Here is a 22835-nt window from a genome sequence, read left to right on the forward strand (position 1 = left end):
AGTATAACTATAGACAGCCAGGAAATTGAAGGAGAGAAGCCAAAAAGATAATGGTTTGGATCCAAAGGTGTATGCATTAATCATCTTTCACGCACTGAACGACTGAAAGGGGAAAGAGAACCTAAATCTAAAAGATGTTCCTCTATTTAAACAACCTCTTGCATCAATAGAAGGATGCAAACTGTTTAACTCTTACACAAACATTGTAGAACAGTACTAACAGCAATCTTCTTTACACTGACACTTCTTTGGATCCAACTCAACATGTTCCTTAGTATCTGTAAAAACAGACTTTACAATGTGTCTGTTCCAGAAGTGTCCCAGTAGCAGTTGAGGATGAATCAAACAAATATACTACCTCTGTTTAAATCCAGGAAACATTTTGAATGAAAGAAAAATGTGTTGAATAATTATCTCTTATCCTCTAGTGTACTGTAGCTCTTCTGACTGTATCCAGTAGCCTTTGCTTGAGTTAAGGGATTTCTCTTCCTTTCTTCGTATCTTAAACAAGTACTGATTAATGCATTCTTTTTCCTAGCTTCTGTAATTGAAATGTTCCTAAGAGTGGGCATGAAAGCAAGTTTTTCTGTTGAATTTCCACATCTATTCCAGGTGGTCTTATACCCCCTTGGACAAGTTGTGTTGTTTAGCTACACTGAATATTTATGTAGAAATTTGGCTTCCTATTTATGGATTCTCAACACTTGTGTCAAAAAGTTTGGAGGTTTCAATAGTATTGTTTTTCCTTCATTCCTGACACCATCTAAAACCTGAAGCAGTAAAATCAGTGCAGGCAAAGTGGTGGGGAATGGTTGATGAAAAGGCAAATAGGATGATAATTGAATATTGGCATAATTGCCTCATCCATTAGGGAACTGCTGATTTTTACACTTCATTGGCATGAAGCTCACCTTCACACCATTCTCTACAAGCTAACAAAGAGACTTATTTCCAGATATACTGGATTCAGCTGCTCTTCTTCATCCTTGAGCAATGAAGTCTCTCCTACGATGTAAGGAGATTGAAGTTGCCATATGCTTTCTAGGATATCTTCACCACTACTTCATTACCTACTTGTCTGTGTAGGTCAATTATTGGCATTTAGAACTTTTTAAAGACCTTTGTTAAAAGCTCACTCATTTATCTTTTCAGGGCCTCCTCCAGAAACAGAAAGAATTGGAGACCTGTCTTATTCCAAGCAACATAAGTCAAGAAGAAAACTTTATTTCACCATTTTAAGAATTCCAATTTTTTTTGCTGTGTTGGCACTTTATATTTACTACTGAAATTGTGGACTAAGTCTGTAGAATGTGGATTTTTGTTCAATTTGAGGATGCTTGAATAACTGATTATGTATTTTGTATGTTTAGGTTAAATTTCCAGTAATGGAAGAACATATTTAGCTGGAAACAGTGCTATAGCATGTGGTTTGTTTACATGGAATATTTGTATAACTAATTTAAACGTTATGTATATTCTTAGCATGAGGAATAAAGTATTGGGCATTTGAATGTCATGGCTGTTGATGTTGCCTTTTAAGTTTTATCTTTGATTTTAAGTAATACCATCAAGCCTGGATTACCATCCAATAGTAGTACAAAAGCTACATTTTAAAGAGTTTCTAATGAGAATTGAGATCCCAACTAGCGAAATCACCAAAATCTAAACCCACACATATGTTCTCCGACTGTATGTGACAAGAGTATGAATAACTCAAAGTGCCATACAAGGGATTTGTGTCAAGTAGTGATTGTGCCAATAAAATTATATAGTGCCCCCAAAATGAAAATATCAGTTTCTGTGTTAGAAAGTAATGCTAATACAAAGCTTTATAACAAAACTAAATTATGTGAATAGTATGCACTAACTTTATACATTTTAAAACAGTGGCTATATATTACCATTGCCATGATTCCATAAATCACATTGATTTGAAGAGCCATGACTGTTTTTGAATTTTGCTGTGCTAAAGCTCAAAAAAAGAAAAGTATCTGCAGCCAATAATGCAAATAGTGTACAAATAGTATTTGTACAACTTAAAGTGACTCTTAACTATTTGTTTTTCCTTAGCAATAAGAGTTGTGTGGATAAATGGTGAGCAAAAGTGTGGGATGGCAGGATCAAAGAGGTGGCCTGTGGTTATCCAGTGTGTAGCATCCAATGAGATTCTGAAACCTGCCATTTTATAAATTAAAGCTGGCATTCAGATTCTGCCAAATTCCATACAAAGCTCTCTGCTGCAGATTCACAGAAAACCAGTCATCCATGATTATTTTGTAACAGGAAGGCACACTGAGCAGTATAGTATGTTTAGTTGTATCACTTTTCAAGTTTCTTTCAAACATAGCACATTTTGAAGAATGCAGATCTCAGAAAGACTTCCTCAGATCATCTTCCAGTCAGAATTTCTTTCTTATATACAAACCTTGTACGTTACATCAGATTTGTGTTATTGTTGCAATGACATTTGCTTTTATTTTTATTTTTTGAGCACTGAAAGCAGTATTTTAGTAACTAGGTTAATGCTGCCAGATGGAGCATTCATTGCTATCGTGATGGTTGAATATCTAGTAGATGTCTACGATATTTATACAATGTAATAAGTGAAGAGCAACAAGTCCTCACGGCTAGTACTATTTCAAAAAGGTTGAGCGACAGAGAGAGTTGGGAGGGGAGTTATGTATCCCTTTCAATTATATGCTCCTAGCACTCACCATTTTAAAAACTGACTGAACAACAGCATATCTATAACCCTAATCTAGGGCATTATTTCCTTGTGTGTAAAGAGAATGTGTCAACACACATGGAACACACTGATGAGCAAGAAACCTATTTATTAAATCAATCCACAATACAATTACCAGTTTTACAGCCAGAGTCTGCCCAGAAGATACTGGGCAATGTAGTTGCTCTTCCAGAATGATACCTCTCAACTCACATGGATCCTCCATCTTGATCCAATGAGATCCTAGGTATCCTATTGGGTGTTATGCTTGCAAAATTATTCAATCACAATTGAGGATAGTTATAATTGCATCTAATTAGATGGTGACCATCACTATAGTTTAGTTTCCCTCCCTTCTGACAACTGTTACATTACAGAGTGCATTTGCAGGACTTCACAATGCCATGTTTATTCTGTGTGAGTTTACTGCACAAGATATACATCCAGAAGAGCAGAGGTCATGGTATCTTGCTTCCATCTATTTATTCCATTGGACATCCATATGCCATCCGAACAAAACGGTTTGTCCTCTAAAATGCCCTGTGTTTAGACTTGTCCTTGCTAAATTTGTCATGTACATGGTGCTTGACATGCATTTTAGGTAGCCTTAGAAGAGGCCAAGTCTATAGGTAACACTCTTACCATTCCATCTATTACGTTTAGACTAGATATCATACTTGTGGGACTATCCTACAGGACTTGATAGTAAGAGTTTTCCACAAGTATTTTCCTTGAACATGACTGCTGAACAAACCTGCAGCCTGGTCACCTTAGTCATATTCAAGTAAGACTGTTACAGATTTGGAACATACTACTCTTTTGAAACGTTTGCATATTTGAGCAGGGATTTTATATTTACTAGGTTGGATCTTTAGTCTATGGACTAAACTGGCTTAATACAACATACCCCAGTTTAAATACAATGAAGAGATCATTAACGGTGAGCTACTGGGCCCAATTCAAGGCATTAGTAATAGTATTCAAAGCCCTAATGGTCCATGACCCAAGTAATTGAAGGCCCACCTCCCCAAATACCAATCCTTCCAAGATTTAACATCAGGTGAGGAGGCTTCGCTTGTGGCACCCTTGATGAATCTGGCCATTGGGGCTAACACATGACAGGGCCTTTTGAGTGGCAGCACCCTGGCTATGGAATTCTTTTGATTGTCCCTTACACTGCTGTTATTTTGAGGCCAGTTACGACCTATTTATATGTACAGGCTTTGGGAGCATAGGGATGTGCTCTATTTGGTTTTGATTGTTGATGGTTTTATTATAGATTTGTGATTTTATAGTCATCCTTGTTGTTTATTTAATGTACTGTTAGCTGTCCTGGGTTCTTTGTGTGGAAGGCCACAACTATCCATTTACTTCACATTGGCTTTATAATGCTTTGCAGCCTGATTGATTTCAAGTAGATTCCGATTTCCTGTAAGTGATAAGGTGTCTAGTCATTTACAAGTCAGTTTTAGTGATACTGTAAAATTATCAAGACTTGGGATGTAATTCAAAACATAATTTCTTATGTTCTCTAAAGTATTATGCAGACTCATGGTATTTTATGCTGTGAGATGCTGGACGTCTGCAAAGGGAGTGGGGGAGATTGGGTTTCAGATGCCATGAACGGTGCTAAATTCTTATTAATAAACAGAACAGCCCAGTTACATATTATAGCCTTCTGTCCAGTTAGGAAGCCTTCAATAAAATCCCAGAAACCTGAATCATGGCAGTTTGCCAAAGAGAAGAGAAATTACACTTCATGGTGTATTAAGGTTGCAGCTCCATGCAAAATTAGATATCCTTAAGCCCCATAATTTCAGTGAAGCCAGTGCATCTAACTCTATATAGCAGCAGTGGGGAACACGTAGCCTTCCAGATATTGTTAGACTTCAACTTCTGTCATTCCTTACCATTGGTTATGCTGGTTAGGGCCAATAGGAATTGTAGTCCAACGACACCTGGACGGCCACACATTCCCCACCTGTTCTATATAGGATTGAACTGCAAGTTTTGTATCTGAACAGTCACTACAGTATTTATCTGCATTTGAGATTAATTTAAATATTGCAATACTGATACGAAAAAAGAGCTTTGGACTTGGAATATATGTCATGTGTTTTTGATTACTATACAATCCGATTTATAGTGACAAAGTCAAAAAGATCCCTTTGGCTGCATCTATTTCCTGGAAACAGATTGCAAGACAAAATGCAACTTGCTACTAGGTCCCATCTGGATGATTTTATTTTCAAAATGAACTGCACCCATCGTTTGTTCTAACTGAGGTATGTAGCCAAAAATCCAGAATATTTGTTAAAGTAACTAAAACTGCCTTTATAGCTATATAAAGATTTTGTACAAAACTTTCACATACGTACAGAACAGCTTTGATAAAGGAAAAATGGTTTGAATATCCTGTTACACTTTGCTTTAAAAATGAAGCCTTCGCCTTCCACATATGCTTCTGGCAAACATTCAGTTTACAGTGAGACAGACTTCAAGTTGGAAGTCTCAATTACACATGAACTACAAAATGTAAAAACTTAAAAGTGCCAAACAAGTTCATTCAAGTACAATAAATGTTAAAAAATATATATATTTATTTCAAACTTCAGGTGCTTCACCTGGTACAGACCATTCATGATTTAAATAAGACAGGAAAACATCTGAGATAAGAGACAGGAAATGTTTAGATCGGAGAATAAAAACAGTTAATTCACTTTTTTTAAACAGAAAAGTCCACAACAAATTAGAAAAAGAACATTTCAGCTTTGCTTAATTCTGCTTGGAAAACGCCCTGGAAGATTCACAACTGCCATCCCAATTACTGGGAGATGAAGACTGGTCCATATCCATGTTCTGGCTGTAGGCTGACAGAAAGTAGTTCCCACCTTCTTGGTTCTGACTTGTAGACATCGGGTACGTTGTTCCCAAAAATGTCTCATGAGTGAGAACATTAAAATGACTGAACTGATGCGACACACTTAACTGTCTATTGTAAATCTGACAGTTATTGAGAGGACCTTGTTCGAATGAATTCATTCTCTCTCCTTCAGTAGAGCATGTTGTAGAAACAGGAGTAACTGGCTGAATATTCTGCATGTCAATTTTAGAAGCATTTTCTTTCAGAAGGCAGTGTCGTCGTTCAGTAGACAATAGTGCATCAGTTTGAGAGTTTTGCTTAGAGTCTGTTCCAAGTGATCCTTTGGTCTCTGTCTGAAAAGCTTCCAAGTGGGAATCATACTTTGAGGCATCATTGCAAACTTCTATTTGTGATGTTTCATCCCCTGAATCCAAAGACATGTCCTCCTCATCCTTTTCATCATTTTCTACAAGAACTACATTAAGAAGAGAAAAACCCTACTCTATTGAAATAAAAAACGTGTTTAAAAATACTACGCACTACTCACACAGTGTTAGGCTTCAGGTCTGAAAGTCGCATATCACTTAAGGGCTGGTCTTCTGTCATTTTTGTTCACTTACTCAACACACATTTAACCCTCTGTGTGAGCGTCCGGATATTCCGATGCTAAAAGCTTCTGCGAAATGTGTTCATGCTTACTGTTGGGAAAGCCCAACTTCCAGCTCCAAAGGATTTAATGTCAAAACAGCATCTAAAGTTATACATTAGGTCAGTATTTGATATGAAAATTATCTAATACAATTACTGACACCCTCACTCTCTATTGACAAACCTCATCTCCACTAGGGTTTCTCATAACCCCACTACATGTCATCGGAATTTCTTGGATACCCCCATTAGAACAATTATATTTTATAATTGGCATACAACACTACATTCCACTTTTCAGTCTTTAACTTGTGAACTGCAGTTTGCACCTATTGCTATTTCAATTATAATGAGTAAAAGTACCAAGATACCCCCCCTCCCTTCCCATTTCTAGCTATCTATAGGTAAGCAAAATGAATTAAACATGTTATTACCTGATTGTCTTTCATGATCAATGGGGGCAGAAAGGCAATTGTCTTCAGTAATTGAATTATGGTAACCAACAAGACTTTTAAAGTTGTGCATGAAGTAATCCACTGTAGTAACCACAATTCCATTATCAGTGTAAGTTCCAAATGTTAACACATTCTTTTCTAAGTAAAGCAAAAACAAAAAACATGTATTTATTTAAAACATTTATATCCCGCCCTATATCAATAAGATCTCAGGGCGGCGTACAGCTAAAAACATACAGTATACAAACAGTAAATGTACACAGCTAAAAACAAATTAAACCAGAAACCAAGTTAAAACAATATATAATTTAAAAGCAGTAAAACTATTAAAACAGTGCCTAGTATACACTCAGTGCTGCCACCCAAAATGCTTCAGTATACACTCTCTCTCACACACACACACAACTTCAAAAGAGAAACTCAATAGTGATTTCCTACCTGTCAAGAAGACAATGTGTCTTTGTTGTATATTCTGAGCTTGAAGTCTAATGAGACAATCTAATTCTGGAGGATTTCGAGTTTGAGAATCACAGCTATGGTACGACAGAATCTCAACCATGTGTTTCTTTTGGTAAGCATTCAGAAGTGTCAGCAAGCTTGTGGCATTTGTATTTGTTCTGTGGGGGAAGAGCAAGGAGTCTTCTTTGTTTAAAAGCAAGTGTAATGTATGAATTTACCACAACCCAGACATCTTAGATAGAACTACAAGCTAGTTTCTTTTCTTTTTTTCAAGAAAATCAATCATTACAACCTAGACACCATTATGAAAGCAGAATTATTAAGCATAGCCACCTGACAAGAAACCAAACCAATGAAATCAATGGGTGGAACATGAGCTTCAAAAAACACCTACCCTTTAAGGATTATTTTAAAAACAGAGAAGAAAAGCGTGTTTCAGCCACAAATGAGATTTGGAAAATGGAGGTAGGTTGTGTCAAAGATGGGGGGAAAAGGATTGAACGTGGTCACGAAATTAATATGAAGAGCAAAAGAAAGCAGCTGCAGAAGTGGCTGACAGCATGATAGGACCATGAAGCTGTTTCAACAGAGACATTCTAAAACTGACTAAATTCTATGACTTTGTTATAACGAGAAATAATACTTGCCTCCCAAGTTCCTTCAATTTTTTCTGTATTTTACAGTGAACTTTCCACTGCCACTTTCCATCTGGAGTACTCAACTCTTCAAGAAACTTCAGAAAACTCTTAAGTTTGTCTAATTTTGAAAACAAAGTAAAGGCGTGAGCGACCAACAAATTGCAAAACGGGAAGACCTACGTATACTAATACAAATTTATTTTTATTTTATTTTTAGAATTAACAACAAACAAGAAGAAAATAGAAAAGAATGCCGAAAGGTAAGAAAAAACTACTCTATCTCAGCAAACTGGAAGTGAAAACACGAAGTTCCAACATGAGCCTAGCCACAAATGGCAGGTGAGACGAAACTGAGGGAAAGGGCAGGAACCCAGTGGAGCATGTGCGCTGGGACGGTGGGGGATGGTTTCCGTCCAAAAATTGTCAGCTTGGGAAGTTCTAGAAATGAGCTCCGTGCAGGACCAAAACTCCTATGTGTGATGCAGAGATCACGAAGAAGAAACATCAGGTTCAGAGGCAGTATGCCATTGAATATGGACTGCTGGGGAGGAATAGTGGGAGAAGGTTACTGCCTTTGTGCCCAGCTTCTGATCTTTCTTTCTTAATTAAATCCCTATACTGCCTAATCACTGAAGCTCTCTGGGGTGGTTCTTAGAAACATCTGATTGGACACTATGCAAAACAAGATGCTTGACTAAATGGAGTTTTGGAGCTCCTAAGTTTTAGAACTCAATTACATCTCAAATTTATTTATCTGTGTCAGAATTAAACTTTTGTCACCATTCTTGTTTCACATAAAATTTTCAGAAGCAATTATCACAAACAAAATGTTATTGCTCGGTCTGCTGTGTTTTTATATTTGCTTGTGGATATTACTTCCAAAGAAAACGAGGTTTTCATAAAATACTGAACATTAATTAAAAACTAGACAATCCCTTGAAGTAGTAGTATAAAATTTCCCATTTTAGAAATTCAAGGTCAGGCTCAATGGTATGACTTGCACCATTTGTTAGAAGATACTGTAGATGGCATCAAATGAGAAGGGTCCCCTAACATTCCCAAACTCCTAACTACAATTAGGAGATTGGGAGTGTACATGGGCTCACAAGCCCCACTTTTTTCCATCCAGAACTCTTCCTCCCTTCCATGCTTTGCTTTAACCAAGGTGTAGTGTTACATGGACATTGGAGCTAACCATGGTTAACATTAACCAGGATGTGGTGAGTCCATCTGTGTATGTGAGAATCTAGTTAACATTAACCAGATTTAAGACATGATAGATTTCACAATATTATATCAAGGTTAAAGCAAGCTATGGAAGAGAGGATGGAGAGTCCAAGCCTGCAGCTTTAACTATAGTGATGTCCTACATGCATACAAATGACACCTGCTGAAATTCCCTTTTCTATACAACTGTTAGATAAAGGAGTCCTGTCCTCCTTTCCATATGGTCACCCTAGTATATTACCTAGAGCTATAGTTTAGAACAACTTTTATTCATCACTGAGCAATGTTTCCATAACTAGTGGTTTTTAGTGACATAAGGACACCTTCCCTAAACTATAAAATTCCACAGCAGTATTTTAAAACAAAAACCACTGCAGAGTGAAAAACAAACTGGTACTTGGTTATTTGTGCAACAAGAAATTACACTGGTATATTAGGAATCTGAAATGTTCTCTGAACTCTGCCCTTGCGTATATTAAATATTAAAAACTTACCAACTGTGACCAACTCTGGATTGAGGACAGATTCATCAGAGACAATGAAGCCACCAGAAACAAATAATTCATTGTAAGTATGATTTTTCACATCATCCAAACTGTCAACACCAGCAAAATTGACACATGACAGCCGCTTCAAAGCGACTAAAAATGGTATCTATTTAAAGAAAGTATATGGTTATAATTAGATTTATAATACAATGAAAATTAAATAATGCAGAGTATACACAGTTTATCAATACAACTTATGAATCTCAATGGAGACTTGACTGGCAATGACACTGGCTGGGTTTGGACTAAGGCTGTGAAAAGGCCCCCCAACCCGTCTCACCTTAGAGGCCGTTTCATAGCCTCTGAAATGGCCCTGATTCGACTCAGGGAGCTTCGGGGGGCACCTGCCTCCTCGCCAAAGTGAGATTTGCCCACTCCTGAAGCAACTCGGCTTTGTAGAGTCCAGGGTGCCAGCCATGCAGCAGGCACCCTGGAAAGCGAGGTACAAGGATGACCAGGAGTCCATAGGATGCCCACCTCCCCATTTCCTGCTCACAGCCCCCTTGCCCCTTCTCCCTCCCAACACAGAGCCGCCGCCACTGCGACTGACCTGTAAATTATGTCCTCCCAAAGAGCTTTATAGTTAAGATCACAGCAACTCTCTATTTTTGCTATATCTATGGCCGAAAACTACGGCTGTCGTAAAGGGCTCGGTGGGCAGGTGAGCAGGGAGGGGAAGCGAGAGGAGTCCAATGGACTCATGGCTGGCCTTGCGCTGGCTTTCCCAGGTGGAGTGAGGGCCCAGCACCGCTCCAAATTACCCAAGGTGCTTCGGACACCTCAGGCTGACCTGGCACTGACTCTGAGCCGGGCCAAATCAGCCCACCTCGCCTTGGGGCACTGGGGATTTTTGCTTCTCTGGAGTAAATGTACAGGGAGCTGATGGTGAATCAGGTGCCTCCTGACTAGAGGAGGCTGTGTATGAAGTTTTGTCTCAACCCTGCAAACCACCAGTGCTTCAGAGGTGAAATAGCACCACTCCTCAGGTGGGAGGACCACAGCAGGGGGGGTGGGGTGAGTCAAATTACATACAGTAGCTTAATGAGCTACTCACAGTAGTTTATTTGTCTGATCACGTGGGGTATAATTGTAGCTTATTTTCAAAACAGTAGCTTATAGTGACATCCAAGCACAACCACTGTTAAATATGTCCAATAACCCAACAAATTATCAGAGCTAATGCACAGAAGTATAAATTTCACATACCTTATGAATTAGATTGGCAATATCTTCATTTTGAATAATTATAAGCAACTTATCCAAGTCAGCCCTTCTTCTTAAGAAATGCTCAGGGTGGCACTCTGTATTACCTAGATTAGTAAGGTATTCCTAAACCAGATATAGAAAGTGTTAAACAAATACAGAGTACATTTAAAATCTCCAGTGAACAATGTATTTAAACTTAGTAAGGGGGTAAACATGTAAGAAGTCTTTACTAAAGGTCTCCTAGTAAAACAACATGCTTTACATCGATTATGCTGGATTGCTTAGCACCTTTTGCAAAACGCATTACTTTAATTACACTATTCTGCTTGCAAATTCATGCTGTTGTAAAATCAACAAGCAATTTTCCAGTCTCGCAGCATCCAAAACAGTGTGTGAAGAGAAAAGATCAACTTACCAGCCCTTAATATTTTTGTACAAGGAAAATGGTTTCAAGTAACAGTTGTTGTTTTTGACATACTATATTATATATTATAATTATTAATTTATACTGCACCATCAATGTACACCCCACATCGTTGGTATTAATCTGTTTAAGGGATGTGTCCTCCCATATTACTGAAAGGGTCTCTAAGTTTCTCATGACGTCAATGCAAATTAGAAAAATAACATTGCAATCCTTCTGAGAGAAGCAACTCACCAAGCTGTATTTTGTTTTTATGTCACTTTTAATCTATCCTTTGTATGTTTTGGTGTTGATTTTGCTGGTCTGTGACCGTAATAAATAACAATAAAAATCAAAACCATCAATGTACATGGTGCTGTACATAGTAAAACAATAAAACAGCAATACCCTGCCACATAGGCTTACATTCTAATAAACATTCTCTATTTCTGTTTTAAACAATTATGTGTACCTTGTGTTTTTTCTCATACAACGTAACAATGGCTTGAGTAATTAGTATATTTCTACACTACTTCAATTGTATTACAACAGTGGTATACAAAACTCACACAATTAAAATGCAAACTACAAAACTATATAATAAGCTAAAATATGACTTAGTGCTAGGCTTTAAACTTCTCCCTCTAAACTGCATTAGCTAAACACAAATTTCCTGAAATACCCTGTCAAGAAGTATGCAGCTAACCAGCATACACATAGACTTCATAAAAAAAAGGAGAGCATACCTTTATTTCTTTGCAAAGTGTGCTCTCTTGCTCTTCGTGAATGTAGAATTTCACAATGTTTTTTTGGACATCTTTAATAATTTTGACAAAGCTGTCAAACACTTCAGGTTTTAATTGGCTTATTAAACCGGCCAGGGCAGGCTGGGCTGTAAAGTTTGAATTATCTACAAGCTTTGGGGTCTTATCTGTTTGTTGTAAGGTGTTGGCAGTAGAGATGTTTAGATCAGCTGGCAACTTCACCTCTGTGTTGGTGTTCATTGGGCTCTGTTCTTTTCCTGTGTCCAAATTCAGCAACTGATGCTGCTCATTAACATTTGAATCTCCATCTTCACTATTACATGGTAGCTCTGAACACTGTCCCACGTCGAAGTCACTTGGAAGAGGTACAAGCTCTTCTGAGGACAGATTCAATCCAGTGTCAGTAACTGAATCATCTGGTAGCCCAGGACTGGAAGGAACCGACACACTCTGGATACCATATGAAGATGTCAAAGCAACATTGTTTAGCTTTTCACTCAGTCTCTCTACATATTCCTGGATAGCAATATCCGATGCCTGTAAACATATATATTCAGAAAGTTTCCTCAGACTTTCCTGTGCGGAAAGGACAGGTTTGGATATTCCACCGACATATGTAATATTCTTCTGCTGTAAAATATCCTGGATGTTATTGATAAAGAGATTGTATTCTTCCACTATTACTGTTTCGATTATTCTACTTATAGAGTGTTCACTTGCTACACAGTGATTTCTCTCAAGTTCACTCTCATCTTCACATTTCTCCTCTTGACCTGCATACACTCCATCTTCTATCTTTCCCTTTTGTACATCTGAAAATGCAGAGTATGCACACTGATAATCAGAACTTCTTTGCCTGTTTATTACCCGGGGGTCATTTTCAAAAGCATCCTTTGGAGGTGAATAAGCCAATGCCTCATCTGGAGATTTCAAACCTGCACAGGAAGAGTCAATATGCATTATACATTTATACTGTCAATAGCAATTAATTTTACTGAAGTGCATTTAATTGATAACTATTAAGAGCACATTAACAGTTTGAGGCTACATGTGAACCATTTTTTCAGTATTATAGTCTAACCACATTACCTATTATGTTAGAACAAAAGCTCACTAATTAGGTTTATGGTTATAATTTAAACCGGATGCTCTTTTACAACTGCTTGGATGCAGCCACAGCACCAGTGCAGCACCACGGTTCCAGTCAGAGTAGCAAGCAAGCAAACCAGTGTAACCGAAAAGCTTTCTAGTGGACGAGGAATGAAGCAGCCAACCTTGAACCTGCCATTTTAGTAGCAAGGCATTTACCATGGCAGGACTCTATCTGATGAGCTCTGTGGCACAAAACATTGGATTTTTTGTTGCTTCTATTTGACTTTTCTCCCACTTTTATTTTTGCTATCGCGGGTTACAAAATTTCTAAAATTCCAAACATGAAAATAAAGAATTCTAGAGAAAAATACAAACTACATGAAAATGAGAAATCCTCAAATGCTAATCATACACACAAAAATAATATTACACTATTTTGGCAACAAACTGCCAATTTTATACAAAATTGTATCTTTTAATCCAATACTAATATTTTGTGCATGCCACTCTAACGTTCAAGCTATGCATGTATTTCTAATTAACTTAGTATTGCTTCGAATGAAGTAATATTATCTATAAATTATTCAAACATTTTAACAAGATGTTATGTTATTTAAGGAAATCTTGAACAAGAGGTTTCCCTCCAGTATTTTTAACATGAGGAATGCAGAGCTTGATAAACATGCTGGATTGGCAATGATGCTTAACACTGGAGTCTGCAGAAAACATAAAGCATCATAGACATACAAAACACTTAGTAGTTTAACATAACACAAAGAGTCTAGAGACTTCTGACATGGCCATTTGTTATACAGAATTAAAGGACTGCTCTAGAAACTTTTAAACAAATCTCATTTGTTCTTTTGGAAACACTCAAGAACTACTTGAGCCACTGACACACATGGTTGGCAAAAAAGTTCATTTTATCACATTGTTAATAGCACAATTGATGACCACAGAGAACAGTCAAGGTTTCACTGAGCTGATTCCACTTTTGACTGGCAACTCTCACAAGCAGAGAAACAGGTTTTGACTAACACTCCTGTAAATCATAAAAATTGTTTGATGATGCGGGGGGGGGGGGAACACTCCTGTAAATCATTTAAAAAATGTGTTGGGGGGAGTTTGTTAAGTTTAAGTATTGAAGCTCCAGTTCCAATGTCAAGCACTGCATACAAAAAGATCAACTGCTAAGAGAGCAAATCAGCACTGGAGTGGCACTAGACAGATGCCTCCAATTTCAGAAGCTTCCAAATACCATATGCCCTCTCAGGCTTCTATCGATAGGGTGAGAGGAGCGACTGAGGCTATTTTCACCTCTCCATCCTCCTTTTACATTTCCCCCCTCTAAATGGGCTTTGGGTTATGATATGGGCTTTTGAACCCATCTAACAGAGCTGTGCTGGCTGGCTTCAATCTGGAGAGGCTATAGCATTTTTCGTATCCAGGCCTCTCCTTCCCCCTCCCCTCTCGCGAGAACAATCCCTTTTTGACTATGAGGTCCTCTGAGACTGCTTTTGCAAGCTCAGAAAGCAGCCTCCACAATTATTTCCATGTCAGTTGCGAGAGCATGGAGTAGAGAGATCAGATTGTGTAGTCCCAAACATTGGCTACCAATCACTAATTTGTAGACATTCCAAAATTCTTTAAGGGCGCAATCCTATGTATGTTTAGACAAAATAAGACCCACAACTCCCAGCAAACCCCAGCCACCATGAAACCAGCTTGCAAGGTCTTTTTTCTGTCTCAACCTGCACAGGGTGATTAGTACTTAAAATTGTAAGTTAACTGTGAATTTTTAACCTGAAATTAACATATAGTGACTGGGTTTGCATGTTATGCCGATCAGACATTGTCTATCCAAAGTAGCGGCAGCACACAAGCCCACCAGATTGTGGGTTAATTAACCCACATTTTGCTGCCATAATATGCAAATCTTGTACTCAGTCTTATATGCAGGTTACTTGTCATTTGTAATTAGCCACTCTTCCCATGGCAGCCACTTTATGGTGGTGCCCAGAGTCTCTCAAATTGCCTAATTTGCCCACAGGCCAAGGAAGGTTGCCTACCCCTGGTTTAAGAGTTAAAGCAGTTAAATCTCGATGGGATAAAGAAAGCAGATCTTGTATGCAGAATACTGAAATATGGGCTTTTATTCTGTCTCTGAGGGACAAGGTGAGAGTAAAACCAAGTAGCAAACTATCCACCCTGCCTGTGTTATCTGTCTAACATCAGGAGGGACAAAGAAGTGAATCAATCGTATCATTTGCATTTGCACAGCTGGTGAACACAGAGATGGCATGACTCACCTTGATTGTCCTGCTTGCAGGGGGATGGAATGAGAAGGCAAGTCCAGCCACCTTGCACATTATTTGAAAACTGAACCCTATTTAAGACAGTGCTCTGGAGGACCATTTCTCCCCCCCCCCTTTCCCTCAAACCCATCCCAGGAATAAAAGGAAGACAGCCCATTGCACAGCATTCAGAAGGACTCTGTTCTAGGCAGTGTGCACTTAGTTGCCTCTTTCTCCCTCCCACTTGCAGGAGTAATTGAGCAGGGGGTTGGACTCGATGGCCTTGTAGGTCCCTTCCAACTCTGCTATTCTATGATTCTATGAATATAGAGTAGAAATAGTCCTAATCATCACCTCTTGAGCAGAGCAGCTCCTTTTTGGTTTCAGGATGGCTTTTAAACTACCCCAGCCACCCATCCTCACCAGGACCAGGTTCAGATGTCAGAAAAGTGTAATTCTGCTAATTTGGCAGTGCACAAGCCGCATGCACTGAATGGGAAAATAAGCCACTATAGTGTATTTTCCCTCCGTGATTGTATGAACCCGCCCAAAGATCATCCGAATCTGGTCACTCTGTTGGGGTTGTTTATTTCGCCTTTTATACAAGGGAAGGGAGAAAGGGCTACAAACCAAGCAGTCGGAGTCCTGCAAAGCAGGTTGTGTTATGGTGATACAATACTGAATTCACATTTTTCATTACAAGGACCTTTTTCATTTCAGTATCTTATTTTAAGTTACCTCTTCTCCTCTATAAGGCTTTGATCATCCCCAAATCCATCATAGTGCTTAATAGCAAGCAATGAGCAATATACTTAAGATATAGACATCATTAAATATGGCACAATACAGACTCTTGTCCTGCTAAAATGCAACAACTTCCAAAGAAAGGATTTATTGTCAAAGAATATTTCAGGCTGTGTTTTTGTCAGAAAATTTTAATATCAGTATTTTTTTTTTATTTTTTTTTGCATAAGTTACGCTCCCACCCCTACACACAAATACTTACACACAGTCTGGGTCAATTTTCAACAAGTTTTTCTCCAAATCCTTAAAGTTCTAGCTGAACAATACAGTGAAAAACAGCTTCTTTCAAGAGAGGGCTGCTCTTAAATTTTTAACAGTAACAAAACACAACTTGCAAAATTCTGAGCCAACTCAAAAGATTTCCATTAGTCAGCAATATGGATTATTCATTCAATATGCTTATTTGAACAGGATAAAAGGGAAAGCACATTTAATATTCCGCTACAGTCAGTAAACAAAAAACAAAATTAATAGTAGGAACAAGCAATATAATCTTCTCTTTTTGATTTGGATATAATGTTACGTATTTCAGATGTTATGCACAACAGCAAATGCAGATTGCTCCAAGAGGTTTTTTTGTAATTCCTCTGTAGTGCCAAAGGGGGAAATTGTGCTAGAGAGATGTGTTACCTTCAGATAATATTTGCTCCTCTCTGGACAATACAGTGGCTATGCAAGGAGGAGGAACACATTCAACTTGTTCTCACTGAAGAAAATAAGGGCCATGCTGGATCAGATCAAAGGTCCATCTAGTCCAGCGCTCTGTTCACACAGTGGCCAACCAGCTGTCAACCAGGTACCTATCAGCAGGACATGGTGCAACAGCACCCTCCCACCCACGTTCCCCATGAACTGGTGTATATAGGCTTATTACCTCTGATACGGGAGGTAGCACATAGGCATCAGGGCAAGTAGCCATTGATAACTTTCTCCAGGAATTTATCCAACCCCCTTTTAAAGCCATCCAAATTGGTGGCCATCATCACATTTTGTGGTAGTGAATTCCAGAGTTTAACTATGCGCTGTATGGATGACTTCCTTATATCTGTTCTGAATCTCCCACCAATCATCTTCATGGGATGACCCTGGATTCTACTATTATGGGAGAGGGAGCAAAATGTCTCAGTATCAACGTTCTCCACACCATGCATAATTTTGTACAACTCTATCAGGTCTCCCCCTTAGACTCCTTTTTCCCAAGCTAAATAACCCCAGTTGTTGTAACCTTCCCTTATAGGGAAGATGCTGCTCCAGTCCCTTGATGATTGTAGTTGCCCTTTTCTGCACCTTTTCCAGCTCTACAATATCTTGCTTTAGGTGTGGTGACCAGAACTGTACACAGTATTTTAAGTTTGGTCATGTCATAGATTTGTATAAAGGCAGTATGATACTGGTAGTTTTATTCTCAATTCCTTTTCTAATAACTTCTAAAATGGAGTTTGCCTTCTTTACAGCAGCCACACACTGGGATGATATTTTCATCAAGCTGTCCACCACAACCCCAAGATTTCTTTCTTGGTTGGTAACCACCAGCTCAGATCCCATCAAGTTATACTTGAAGTTGTGGGTTTTTTGCCCCAATGTGCATCACTTTACACTTGCTTACACTGAACCGCATCTGCCATTTGGATGCCCATCTCCCATCTTGGAGAGATCTCTTTGGAGCTCCTCACAATCCCTTTTTCTTTTAGCAACCTTAAAAAATTTGGCGTCATTGGCAAACTTGGCCACTTCACTGCTCACTCCTAATTCCAGATCATTTATGAACAAGTTGAAAAGAATTGGTCCCAATACCGATCCCTGTGGGACCCCACTATTTACTTCCCTCCATTGGGAGAATTTATCATTTATTCCTATTCTCTGCTTACTGTTCTTTAACCAGTTACTGAGCCATAAGAGAACCTCTCCTGTTATTCCATAACAGCTAGGTTGGCTCAGGAGTCTTTGGTGAGGAACTTTATCAAAAGCCTTTTGGAAGTCCAAGTAAACTATTTCCCTGTCTACATGTCTATTGACATTCTCAAATAACTCTAAAAGATTAGTGAAACAGGACTTACCTTTGCAGAAACGGTGTTGTTTCTTTTTCAGAAGGACTTGTCCTTCTATATGCTTACTAATTTTATCTTTAACAATGCTTTCAACCAATTTACCTGGAACAGAGGTTAAACTAACTGGCCTGCAATTTCCTGGATCTCCCTGGATCCCTTTTTAAAAATTGGCATTACATTGGCCATCCTCCAGTCCACTTCTGCTATTTCTAACTTAAACAACAGCTAGACACATTCTAAGCCAGGTATATTTCTAGAGCTCAAGACAAAATACAGCATAACTATAAAAAGGTGGAACCACTATGTTATTAATCCCCCAAACCAGCAACAACAACACATGTACACTACAGGTCAATGTCTTAGCACAAATCTACAATAATATTAAACTGCTTTCCATACAATTTTACTTCATTATCAAAGGCTTTAGCCAAACTTTGAAGGTTATTTATGATATTAACTCATTGGATGATCTTACATAGGATGCTAGAATTTCAGCCTCAGCTCCCTATTTGTAAAATGAAACTAAGAATCTACCTTACCAAGTTTTTTAAGGATGAGTAAGAAATGTAAAGCACTTTGAACACTCACATATGCATAATTTAATACTTTAAACTTGATATATTTCCAATCTCACTATTGTATAAATGATAGCAACAAAGTATTATTTCTTACAGTGTGCAAGTGAAAGAAAAAACTAGATTTGTCTTTGCCTGCAAAGGCAAGTCAAAAGATAGAGGTTTCTCGCTCTTATCTCTTCCTATAATAAATAAAGATAAAAGTCCCACTTCAACATTTTGTGCAAAAACAGAGATTTGTCAAATTATACTAACAAACTACCAAATGTTTATTTGCAACCACTGCAATACCTGCAATTCCATTTCCTCAAAATACATAGGCTACATCTACATAACAACAACTTGTCTTTTTAACACTGATTTGTCCCTTTTTATCTCCCAATTTGTCATTCTTTATGACATATTAAGTTGGAACATTCCCCCTTGTGGGAAATGGGCCAGTCTAACACTTGAAACTGCTGGAACACATACAGAAATGGATCTGTCCTAAACTCAAGTGGCAACTAGAGCACCTTTGGATTAGAAATGGGCAGCTTGGCCATGAATATTACATGCTAGTGCTTTAAGACTGTAAAGTTTTACAAAATGAACTTTTCTACTCTGACCTATAGACATGAAATTCGTTACAAATGAAAATTATGTCTTAGATAGTTTTAAATTTATTTCAAGCCTCAATCTGTATTTCTCAAGCTTTAGACTCTGAATAGACTTGCTTTAGTGGATTAATTTCCCCAACTATGTAAAACTACTGAACTGGCCCTCAGTCTCTTGCTGAAAATCCCCCCTAAAAGGTTTCTTCTGAGCTATCTGAATAGCAAGGGGCATAGGCAATAAAGGCCATCCTTCTCACCTGTTTTGTTATCTCCATGTTTTCTCAGTTGCTCCTCAGGAACTCTTCCTGCCCCTCCTGAGGGAGAGCAGCAGTTAGCAAGTTTAGAGTTTCTCTATATGTATAAAGTTCAGCCTTTCACATACTTTTTGTGCTACAATACCAATTTAAAATAGCCCACTTTAGAGAGTATAAAACTAATGATGGTTGCTATTAATTTCCAGGCTCTTTGGATATCATGGAATTTCCTTTTCATTCAAAAGAAAATTTGAATTCCAGAGTTCATTACATTTATTAAAACTGCAAAAAAATAGCAGCCTGGGATCCCCATCTTAAGCATTTTTGGTATACTAACGTTTGAGCTATCTAATCATGCCACTGCTGCTTCCACATCCATATTGCACAAAAACTTTGCATTCCTCAATGAAAAAAATAGTGTAGTAGAATATACTATGGTACAGTTTTTGCTTCATTTTCTTCGAATTTCATAAAAACAAATATGGAAACCACCACCAAAAGCAAGTAAATCCAGGAATGTTCAAATAGAGTGGCTGCTGATTGATGAACAAATCCTTTTCCAAGCATCAATACAGCATTTTTGAAGATAATCAGAAAACAGTTGAATTAAAGTGATGCACCAATAAAAAGGCATTCCAATGGGCAATTTGTAGCCAAGAAGAAGAATCTTTGAGAAACTAGCCTCAGAAGTGTTAATATACTGTTTTTCTCTCCTTTCAGTACACTTTCCTAAAAATGCTCTTCCACTAGCCTACAGATTTTCAAAAAAGTTATAACTGATGACAAAAAGCAAATCTTTATTTTTATGGGTTTTTTTAGATTCAATTAATAGAATTCCAGAAATACTCCAGAAAGACAACCTTATTTTTTGCAATGCTTTCTCCTACAAGGTTCATTATCTTCAAATTATGATGCTGCTGGACAAAGGGTAAGCCTAGAAATGTTTTGTAACTTCCCTCCTTTGATGGCTTAAAAAAACAAGCCTAAGGTTTCATTTAATGCTTTAGATTAGGAATAGCAAGCTCCAGACCAAATCCAGTCCATGAAGCAATTTCACCCGATCTGTTGGTTGCCCTATCAAATTCTGATGGAAGTGTGGTAGGACATTTGATAAGTTTCACTCATAAAGAAAAAAAATAGAAATCAAGGTACAACTTGCATCAGAAATGGAACACAATTCCACAAAAATATTTTGCCTAATAAATGTGTTAAGTTTTTAAGGTGCTACATGACTGTTGTTTTTGCTGTACCACACTAACACAGTTACCCCCTCCTTTTCTGGAAACTCTATACTCTTTATAACACCTATTTGAACTTTCTATGCAATGTCCTGAGCTGTGTATGAATGCCTTTGCTTGTAATGTTGAAGCTCTAGCACCACTTTACTCTATAACGGACCATCCAAGAACAAGTCAGTGTCTGGTAAAATATTACTTCGAACTACAGAACAGTCTGGGGAATAGAGAAGGCCCCAAGAATATAGAAATTGGCAATTCTGGCACCACATGGTGTGTATTGTAATACAGGGTAGGAACTTCAAGACATGTTGGATCTCTTCCAAGTTTACACCCTCACAGAATTCTAATATATGCAATTCCAGCTCGATACACTATGTATGACAGATCAACTCTAGCAAACCATCTTATCTAATCGCAACATTTATTGTATAACTGCTTATTGAGAAACCAAACACAGGCATACTACAGAACACAAAGGACAGTCTTCACTGCCATAACAAAATACTACTATGAATATCCTGAGGATAAGAAGAGACAAAAAATGAAATACGCAGTTTAATATACACATCCCCCTGGTATTTTTTACAACTGGATCTCTGAACAATGAAAAGCTTTAGATTTTATGCTTATAAAGCTGTTATTTACCTGTGATGGGAATCAGTTTCCAGTGTATTTCAGTGCCTTCAACATTATTTGAGTTGGAATGCTGCCTATGATAGTTCTGTTCAATGGGTGTGCTGGGACATGGGCTGCTGCAGCCGTCAAAGCTACTTACACTTCCTGTGCTTGTTTCCTGAATAAATATATAGTTGTTTCAATTAATCATTATACTTCAGTTATGTTAATACTGTTAACTTTTACCCACCTTAATGTAAAAATATGTTTAGAGTGTCTACAAAAATAACAATTCTGTCTATATATCAAACCCTAGCATTGGCAAAAGTATTATATGTTCTATTACTTAAAAAACATTCTAAGAGCCCAATCCTATGCATGCTTATTCAGAAGTACAACTGTATTCAATGGGGCTAACTCCCAAGGAGATGGGGATCGACCTGCAGCCTAGAACACTTTAAAGGCTGATGCTTTACTTACACATTGACTAGGTTGGCATTATCTCTGCAGACCAATGTGGCTTATATAGTGGGTTGCATTGAGTACCAGTGGCTATTTTCAATAATCTGTACCCGGCAAGGGGTTGCCATAGTCGTGTTGTCCAAACCTGAATTGCAGGAGGTGTTTGAGGGTTTCTCAAATAAACCTACAAAAGACAATGCATTGTTTGTGGGTTGTTTGAGGGTTAAACAACCCACAAACAATGCATTGTCTTTTGTAGGTTTATCTGAGAAACCCTCAAACACCTCCTGCAATTCAGGTTTGGACAACACGACTATGGCAACCCCCTGCCGGGTACAGATTATTGAAAATGGCCACTGGTACCCAATGCAACCCACTATATAAGCCACATTGGTCTGCAGAGATAATGCCAACATGCTGCTGGTTTCATATTTCCTAAAAAATACCATCCTGATGGGTTTCAATATTCAAAATGGCCACCAACATTCACCACAATCTAAATAAGCCACAGTGGCCTGCAGCAATCATGTGAACTGGCCCAGTAACTCAGGCTTGTGGTAAGAAAGAATCACCTGGAGTCAGCCAGAAATTGAATAAGTTCTCAAATTTGTTGTTCAGTGGTTTGTGTTTGCACAATTACTTGCAAGGCTGCAGTATTTGGAGCACTGCATTTACTATGAGTTATTCTTTTTTTCCCAGAGTTTGAAGGCAGGCCCAATCAAATTTCTTTGTTTCTGCTTCTGAAGGAATTCCTACCTTCACCCTACCCCCACAACACATTGACACACAACTTGTTTCTGATTTTCCTTACAATACTCTCTTCAACAAATTAACAGCATTAGAGAAAGACAAAGAATAGGATAGGAAAGAGGGGCATTCCCATGACAAACTGGCACTGACTATGTGACAAACGGGATGGGAGCA

General features: G+C 38.1%; 2 protein-coding genes across 4 annotated transcripts in view; one reads left to right on the plus strand and one right to left on the minus strand.

The window, feature by feature from the left end:
- Positions 1 to 1524, plus strand: part of CCDC66 (coiled-coil domain containing 66) — a 40539-nt gene extending 39015 nt beyond the window's left edge. Inside the window, exon 19 of the mRNA XM_063121297.1 lies at positions 1153 to 1524. Coding sequence (XP_062977367.1) covers positions 1153 to 1239 — 87 coding nt within the window. The 3' untranslated portion in view covers positions 1240 to 1524. The remainder of the gene's footprint in view (positions 1 to 1152) is intronic.
- A 3427-nt stretch (positions 1525 to 4951) lies between these two features.
- Positions 4952 to 22835, minus strand: part of TASOR (transcription activation suppressor) — a 50542-nt gene continuing 32658 nt past the window's right edge. Inside the window, exons 16-24 of one of the 3 annotated variants that reach the window (XM_063121294.1) lie at positions 21480 to 21627; positions 19600 to 19656; positions 11919 to 12871; positions 10770 to 10892; positions 9510 to 9669; positions 7798 to 7906; positions 7130 to 7308; positions 6671 to 6829; positions 4952 to 6063 (exon numbers count right to left, since the gene is read on the minus strand). In XM_063121294.1, the coding sequence (XP_062977364.1) occupies positions 5501 to 6063; positions 6671 to 6829; positions 7130 to 7308; positions 7798 to 7906; positions 9510 to 9669; positions 10770 to 10892; positions 11919 to 12871; positions 19600 to 19656; positions 21480 to 21627 (2451 nt within the window). In that variant the 3' untranslated portion in view covers positions 4952 to 5500. Of the gene's footprint in view, positions 6340 to 6670; positions 6830 to 7129; positions 7309 to 7797; positions 7907 to 9509; positions 9670 to 10769; positions 10893 to 11918; positions 12872 to 19599; positions 19657 to 21479; positions 21628 to 22835 lie in introns of all 3 variants that reach the window. The other 2 variants (XM_063121296.1, XM_063121295.1) reach the window with 2 other exon arrangements.

The sequence above is a fragment of the Elgaria multicarinata genome, chromosome 3 (assembly GCF_023053635.1).
Source record: "Elgaria multicarinata webbii isolate HBS135686 ecotype San Diego chromosome 3, rElgMul1.1.pri, whole genome shotgun sequence".
Classification (NCBI taxonomy): domain Eukaryota; kingdom Metazoa; phylum Chordata; class Lepidosauria; order Squamata; family Anguidae; genus Elgaria; species Elgaria multicarinata.